This window comes from Haliaeetus leucocephalus, unplaced genomic scaffold, assembly GCF_000737465.1.
Source record: "Haliaeetus leucocephalus isolate CR32 unplaced genomic scaffold, Haliaeetus_leucocephalus-4.0 Scaffold250, whole genome shotgun sequence".
Taxonomy (NCBI): domain Eukaryota; kingdom Metazoa; phylum Chordata; class Aves; order Accipitriformes; family Accipitridae; genus Haliaeetus; species Haliaeetus leucocephalus.
In genome coordinates, this window is record NW_010972686.1 from 379,898 (window position 1) to 387,743 (window position 7,846).

The 7,846-nt window shown below is 61.6% G+C and overlaps 1 protein-coding gene across 1 annotated transcript; it reads right to left on the minus strand.

Annotated features, from left to right (window-relative positions):
• Positions 1-4,397: 4,397 nt before the first annotated feature.
• Positions 4,398-7,375, minus strand: LOC104832416 (T-cell activation Rho GTPase-activating protein-like). The gene is made up of 7 exons (XM_010568578.1): positions 6,875-7,375; positions 6,479-6,640; positions 6,285-6,394; positions 5,729-5,924; positions 5,381-5,501; positions 4,939-5,084; positions 4,398-4,484 (listed from the first exon to the last, which is right to left on the minus strand). The coding sequence occupies exons 1-7, from the start codon at positions 7,373-7,375 to the stop codon at positions 4,398-4,400; spliced, it is 1,323 nt and encodes a 440-aa protein (XP_010566880.1).
• Between the last annotated feature and the right edge of the window lie 471 nt (positions 7,376-7,846).

Here is a 7,846-nt window from a genome sequence, read left to right on the forward strand (position 1 = left end):
GCTCACTCAGGGATAGGGATCGGGTGATTATCTCGGGTTCTGCCTCTTCCTCCTGTTCTCGTGATGACCCTGGTTCACCCTCATCCCTCGCTAAGCGAACCGATTTCTCCCTGTATTTCTTCTTCTGCATAGGGGCGACTGACACCGGCACAGGTTGGTTCTCTGGTTCAGCTGCAGTGCCTGTCCCCAGGGTTGGGGTAGCTGCAGTGCTTGTCACGAGGGTTGGAATAGCTGCAGTGCCTGTCGGTCTGTTTTCCCTCCCTTCCCCCTGAGGGTGCTGCATAATATCGAGCAGTGGTTGGTAGATACTGGCCAGGGCCCAGCACAGTGCGGTAAGTTGTGCCTCTCTGGAACAGGCACCGTATTTTCCTTTCCAACATTCTATCGCTTCACCAGGGTCCTGTAGCTGTTTGGGAGTGAAGTTCCAAACCATTGGAGGTGAGAAGTCCTCTAGATACCTGCCCGTTTTCTCCCACGTGCCATGCCACCCATGACTATTCAGCCTTGGGGCAGATCTCTGCGTGGTATTCTTAAAAAACTTTTTGGGAGCCCTAAACAAGACCTGAAACACATTCGGGAGACATAGCAAGACGAGCATGCCGGCTTGAACATCCCAGGGCTGTTCAAACTTCTCAAAAGCTGCTGTAATTAGCCTGAAGGAGGAAGGGGAGGTGAACGAGCGGGGAGAAAGTACCCCCCCCGACTTCCCCACAGATTGGGTGCGATTACCAACAAATTCCGAGAGAGGGCGCCCGAGGCACGGGAATGACGTCGACGCCGCACGCAACTACCAGCTTAACCTCAGGACCCGTGACGTAATCATTTTGTGAGTCGACGTCACCCAGGACAGCAAAATGATAGTCCCGAGCCCGCGCCCAGAGGCGATAAACAGAGTGCATGTAAGAACTCACACAACACCGCCACGGGAACAAATGAGCCAACGCTGGGACCAGCGACTATTCAACTAATACAAGAAATGCGTACAACAAATTTGTTTTAACACGCTCCGGCCAGATCTGTCGTTATCTCAACCCTTCGTGCCCCACGTTGGGCACCAAGAAGGACTGTTGTGGTTTCAGCCCAGGCGGCGACCAAGCACCACGAGGCTGTCGCTCACTCCCCCGCCGCCACCATCTTTGTCCAGAAACAGGACCGAAGCCTCTCCCCGAGAGTAACGTCCCGACGGTGCTCCGCGAAATCTAGAGTCCCCTCGGACGCTGGCGGCAGCAAGCTAGGAAAATCCGAGTGCCAAAGCCCACGGAGTTTCTGCTCTCAGCTCCAGGAAAGAGTCCTGTTCATCCGTAAGAGGGAAGCCAGCGTCACCCTTGCAGGGCGGGAAACAAGGCTTATCCGATCGAGGCCGGAGCGCCGCGGGAAGCCAGAGCGCAAAGCTGGACAGAACCGGGGGGGCAGGGGGGAAAGCCCGGCCCGGCCCCTTGGGAGCCCCGAGGGCCCCCGGGGAGCGCAAAGCCGGGCAGCTGCCCTTCCTCACGCTCCCGGCCAGCTCCTCCCTGGAAAAGCGGGCACCGGCCTCCTCAGCCATCCCGGGGGCCCGGCCGGGAAGACCCCCGCCAGGGACAGCCCCGGGCGGTGCTGCCCAGAGCCCACCCAGCCCCGCCGTCCTCCCCTCCGCGGCACCCACCCCTTCTCCCCCGTGGGTTTGTCCCCGCGGCAGCTGCAGCAGGATCGCGCCGCTTTCCATCCCCAGCGTGCGGGGCAGGGCTGCCCAAACGGAGCCCGAGGGGTCGCGGCCCGCGGGCCGAGACCAGCGGAGAGCCGCCAGGGAAACCGCCGCCTCCGTCCATCGCACGGACGGGAGCCGCAGCAGCCGGAGAACGCTCCCGAGTCGTGCCGCTCCCAGGGCAAGCCCAGGCACCGCTTCACGCGTGGGACGTGCCGTCCCGAGAGCGGGGCTAGCCCAGGGGCGGCGGGGACAGGCTGGCCAGCAGCGCCGAGCCCGAGGCAAAGTCTGCCGTGGGTGCAGCCGAGGGCTGGCGCGGCCTGAGTCCTGGCTGGCCCTCGGCGCCGCTGCGGAGCGCCGGAGCCACGAGAACCGGCTCGGTCCCTTCGCGTCGGTGTCCTTGCCACCGGGGCAATCGCTGCCAGAGACGCGGGGCCCCCCGGGCCGCTCCCCGGCCCCTGGCAGTGTCCCTCTCCATCTGCCCGCCCGCCCCTGCCGTGGGCAGGAGGTCTCCGCGCCCGCGCTCCCCCGGACGAGGAGCTGCAGCGCCCGGTGCGCGGTGCCGAGGGGCCGGCTCCTGCCCACCATCACCTGCGGCTGGAGGAGCCGCACCGCGCCCGCAGGCAGCGCTGCCCGCCCTGCCCGCCCATGGCGCTGCGCCCGACTGCCTCCGCTCGGCTCGGCTCGGTACGGCTCGGCAAAGCTTCGCTCGGCTTCGGCTCGGCTTCGGCGTGCTTGGCTGCGCTCGGCTCGGCTCAGTTCGGCTCCATTCGGCTCGGCTTCTCTCCGCTCGGCGGAGCTCGGCGGAGCTCGGCACAGCGGCGGAGCCCCCCCAAGGCGAAGCGGTCAGGATGCTGACCAAGCAGGAGCTCTCCTTCGGCGGGTCCCGGGACATCCCTGCTGAGCTCAGCCGAACCTTCCTCGCTGGGCAGGACAAAGAAACCCGGGTGGGCGCAGGACAGAGACACGGCGAGAGCGACCTGCCCTTCCCGGGAAAGAGGAGTCAGCGACGGCTCTCCCGGGACTGATGCCCCACGCCCACCCGTGCCTCTGCACCAAACAGGCTGGAAAAGGTCCCTGGCTGCCGACCCCAAACGCGCTCCCCCGCAGGAGCTCCCCGGACCCTGCTCGGGCCACCAGGGCTGGGCTCAGGAAGGAGTTTTTTCCCCCGGGCAGATTGGCACAGGTCCCGGGGGGGTTCGCCTTCCTCTGCAGCACTGAGCACAGCCCCTTGCCGGGGTCCTCGGGGCCATTTCTGGCCAGCGAGTCCCTGCTGTTGCAGGAGCAGGAGTCCAGCTGTGCCCTCCAGCCCTCCGCCTCTCTTCCCTGGGCCAGCTTGGCAGGGGAACCTCACAGACCTCCACGTCTCCAGGTCACCTGGGGCTCTTCTGCCCTCTGCAAAACAAGGAGCCTCAAGGAAGCCGCCTTCTCCCTGGTTGCTTTTAAGCTGGCACACTTCAGTGGGGACAAGAGAAAGCCTGGGGAGGGGGGGTGCGTGTCTTATCTATCTATCTATCTATCTATCCCTGCTGGGAGGGAATGAAGATGAGGGAGCCAGGCTCTTCTCAAGAGTGCCCACTGAGAGCACCAGCAGCAACAGGCACAAATTAAAACACATGATATGCTCCAGCTGCACATGAGAAAACAACTTTTTCCTGTCCGGCTGGTCAAACACTGGCACAGGTTGCCCAGGGAGTTTGCGGAGTCTCCGTCCTTGGTGATGTTCAAAAACCCAAGGGCACACTGTCCCGGGCAACCGGCTCTAGGTGAGCCTGCTTGAGCAGGCAGGTTGGACCAGAGGAACTCTACAGGTCCCTTCCAACCTCCACCCTCCTGTGTGAGTCTGTGCTTTGGTTTCACTCCTAAAGCACCTGAACTCAGCCCCAATGCCTGCGGGAAAGGATGCTGGGGAAAGGCACGATCCCAGACTCCTTCCCGAGGGTTCATCACCAAACAACAGCTCCCCACTCCAGAATATTGTATGGCAGACACACTCAGAAGAGAGAAAAGATCCTTTTATTGTGAACATCAACTGCGGTGGGGGGGTGGGCCCAGGAGTCACAGGGGTTCAGCAGTGACATGAAAACAGCACCTACAACGACAGAGTCAGAAAGCACTGATAAACCCACAAAGGCAGGAATAGGCAGGATTTGGTTCCCCTTTCTTTGGGGAACACCGTTGACGAGGAATTGTTTATAGCCCAGAAGAGAGAGCTATGGCTGGCATCCACTAGGGGATGGCTCTGGCGCCTTATCCCCACGGGTAATGCCCTTAGAGACCTGCACGCGTGCAGAGATGCACGGGGCCCCCGTGCCACGCAGCAGGGCTCGATGGGGAGCCCCTGGGGAGCGGCCATGGAGTTATTTCCAAGCCCCGCGCAGCACCGTCCCTTGCCAGTGGGTCAGACTGACTTGGAGCAGCACTGAGAGTTGGGAAAGATGGGCAGCAGAGCCTGGTACGCACCTGGGCTTCCTGACCTGCTGGACCTTCCTGCATCTTCTCACCGGTCCGTCCCCAAAAACGTTTTCTCTCTTCCTCCTCCTCTTTTCTGCGTGTCTGTCACTCTCCTCTCCCCAGGCCTGCTTTCTCTTTCGGTTTTTCTTTTTCTCCTTGTCCTGGGGAGAGCCTGCAAACCTTTTCATCCCACAGTGGTATGAGGTAGGGGAAGGCACGACCCACTGGAGTCGGTTCTGATGTTAACCAAAGTGAGCTCGTTTTACCGTCTTTCCTCCGACAGGTTTGCCAGCTCTTCTGGGCGCACCAGGGGCTCTGCCGCGCTCTCGGGGGTGGTTGGAGGCAAAGCCTACAACAGAAATGTCAGAGTTAGCAGGTGGCAAGAGACGGCCTGGAACAGTAAGCAACTCTTTGCCAAACTGCTAATCTAGCTCTCCAGAGGAGATCCCTTTGGCTGGTTTGCATCATCCACATTTCGCACAGTCCCCCCGCCCCCCCAAATAGACTTGGAGAAGCACCGACAAAGTCGGACCTGAGCAAAACCCCGCTGAAGTTGACAGCTACTCCCCTCTGTCTATTTGTAGGTGATTTGCAGGCATTTTGTTTGTCAAAGCACATGCCAAGTGCATTTGAGAAACAACCTTGCCAGTTTTCCTTGCTAGGGATCTTCCCAGCGGGTGGAGGAATAACCCAAACACACACCAGCTCTACTGCCAGGAAGAGGCACAGCAGCGTCTCGGCCTCATCAGAAACTCCCCTCTTACACCAGACACACTGTCACAGCGTTTGGGGACCTGACATACCTCTCCTCTTTCAGACTCCACCACCATAGCTCCCCCAGCTTCTCTGAGGACACCGAGCAGAGAGGGGGGTGCATGCAGCGAGGCTTCTGTCTGATGTTTGGTGTCTGCTGTAGCTGCAGGCACACTTTGCTCTTCCAAGTGCAGTTCTGGAGAGCAAAAGCATGTGCAGCAAAGCGACTTGTTGGAAGTAAACAACCACTAAAGCAAAACCCACCCAAAGCCCTACACCACTTAAGTTTTCAGACCTCCGATGCCCTGTCTGCAGGCTTCAGCACATCTTGCAGAGCAAACCGTTCATGCCCCAAGAAGCAGTGGCCAGAGAGGCCACGGGACAAGCGGGGCTGAGAGGACAACACTCCAGGCCCAGCCCTGCCAGAAACGATGCTGAGGTTTCTGGCGTCCCAAGCCCCAGCCTCTGACAACCCTCAGTCCTGCCTCTTACCTCCGCAGCTCTCTGTGGGGGCTGCCGACGACTCCTCGGCTGCTGAACAGGAAAGGTCAGTTGTCTGCTCCCCAAAGAGTTCCCTGCAGTTGTCAATCATGAATTCCACCAGCACGTTCACCTGCACACATCAAACCCTTGGGCTCAACCCAGGTGCCTGAAAATGTATCACGCAGCCTTTCCCACTCCCGACCCTTGCCTCTGCGCAGGCGGCTGTGGTTGTGGGGCTGCTCTTGCAGGCAGCCACCCCACCGGCATTTGCTCAAGAGAGGAGGCAGCCAGGGACCTCTGAGCAGCCAAGCTCGGATGGGCCGGCAAGGCTGCAGCCGGCTGCTCAGTACAGCGCACCTTCTCAGTCACCGCCAGCATGGCCTCGAGGGGGAGCAGGTCCTCGTTAGGTGGGCTCAGCAGATTTGGCCCAAGGCAGATGGCCAGGTTGCTGGCGGTCATTCTGCTGCTGGAGGCGTTGTGGCCGATGTGCTGGAGGAGGGCCAGCAGCCGCTTGAGGAGGAGGAGATTGGCTCCAGGCAACTCCTCGGCCACCCTGAGGGAACAGGAACTCAACGTTAATAGAGAAGATGCTGCCCACAGCCGTCCCCAAAGCTTGCCCAAGGCAGGTGGGAGCCAGTGGGTGAGTTGCACAGATTTCCAGGTGCTCTCAGCCAGCGGTCAGTGCTCCTGTGCTTCAGGAAGGAAGCACGGCCTTGCTTCCCAGCTCCTCATTTCACCCAAGCCCAGGCAAGGGAAGGCTCCCTGTCCATGCCCTTTCCCCCAAAATCTAAGCCCACCCCAGCAAAAGCAAGCTGTCAGAAGACACAGCTTTTTAAGGAGACCGTCCCTTTTCAGGCAAGTCGCAGGCCTCTACCAGGACCTCCTCAACAGGCAGGCTGCTGCCCCCACTTACGCTTTCAGCTCTTCAACTTTCTCCTCCTTGCCGCTCTTATGCATCGCTGCCATCCAGTCCTCATAGAGGTCTGTCACGAGGAGCTTGGCGGGGATGCTTTGGAGGAAGTCCTGCAATGCCAGGGGCTCCAGGTGAGCCTCTGAACACTCCAGGCCAGGCAGGAGCTCTTCCAGCTGCAGGTCAGAAGCGCTCACCTTCAAGATGACGGCCAGCAGCAGCGCAGGCTGGCTGCCCAGGTCGACATCCGCACCGTGGTCCAGGGCCTCCCGCAGCTCACGAAACTCTGTCCCGCTGGCAGCTCTTCGGAATATCCCTTCTGTTGATGGTCCTTCCTTGTGCAGGACTGCCAGCATCTCCTGCAGGAGGGGCAGGAGGACAGTTGCTTGGCTGAGGAGCTGCCTTCCAACAGCTCTGGTGGCCGGGGCCAGAGCTCTGCCCCAGACTGGGCTCCCTCCTCCTGCAAAGGGGCTGGGATCAGAAGCATGAGCCATGATTGAAGAGCCCAATCTCCCTTCCCCAGTGCCCCTGGGGACTCTGCGTCTGGAGCAGTTGGAGGGAGGGCTGGGGACCCCCTGCCCAGGCTGGCTTACCTGGATGGGCTGGGGCAGGGAGCCGTCCTCCCCGCAGAGGGCTGCCAGGGGCTGTCCAAAGAGCGCCCTGCTGCAGCCGGAGCCCGCCTGCCCTGGCGCCTGGGCAGCGGCCGGGGTCCTCCGCAGAGCAAAGGGCCAGGGCAGCCCCATCCTCCTCCTCCTGCTGCAAAGGAAAACGGAGCAAGAGCGCGTCAATGGAGACAGCCGGGCCAGCACTCCCGGAGCCTGCCCTGCCTGCAGCACGGTGCTGAGCGGTGCGGCAGGACGGGCAGGGAGCCAGCAGCTGGAACCGCAGCTCCGGCTCAGCGGCTCCATCTCGGAGGCTCCTGAGAGCCGGCGTGCTACCGGGACAACCTGTCCCAGCCCTCGCCCTGCCCTCCTCCAAGCTGTGGGCAGCAGGAGAGGCTCTGGGTCCCCACAGAACCACATCCAGTAGCTGCTGCCCAGCGGGTGTCCTTGCTCGTCCAGGTGACGTCCTCCCCTGGGGTGCCACACCTGCATGGCGACACTCAAGGGACAAGTGAGCACAGCTCAACCATTTGCAGGACAATGCGTTTCTTTCCAGAACTCACCTGGTGAGCGGCAAAGGCCCCCTGCATTGCTAGATGGGGCTGTCGGTGGCCCTTGCTTGGGATGATCCTGCAAGAAGCAGGCTGCGCTTAGAGAGCAGCCCCGCAGCAGAAAGGGCCACCGGCAAGCTGCCACCCGGCACCAGCAGCCTGAGCGTGGCAGAGCTGGGACCCTCTGCCCTCCTGGGCTCTCTGCCCCACATGGCAGGTTTCCCCCCAGCGCTGCCAGCGAGGATGTGCTGGCATGCCTGGTGGCTCCCCAACCCTCTACGCTCCCCGAGTGGCACCGCGGGACGCTCCCTCCCTCCATCTCTGCCTTACAAGCTCACCCCGCTGGCCGCAGACGCCGGCACAGCCAGAGGCGGGGGAAAGGCAGCCATTCTCACCTCTGCCTGGTCCTCCA

Bases quoted from the DNA above. Each gene is read 5' to 3' on its own strand.
- LOC104832416 (XM_010568578.1), bottom strand. From the start codon at position 7,375: ATGCAGGTGTGGCACCCCAGGGGAGGACGTCACCTGGACGAGCAAGGA. The intron at 6,641-6,874 runs GTAAGCCAGCCT...CCCCTCCTGCAG, and splicing joins CCCTGCCCCAGCCCATCCAG to GAGATGCTGGCAGTCCTGCA. The intron at 5,502-5,728 runs GTGCGCTGTACT...TGATGTGTGCAG, and splicing joins TGCTGGCGGTGACTGAGAAG to GTGAACGTGCTGGTGGAATT.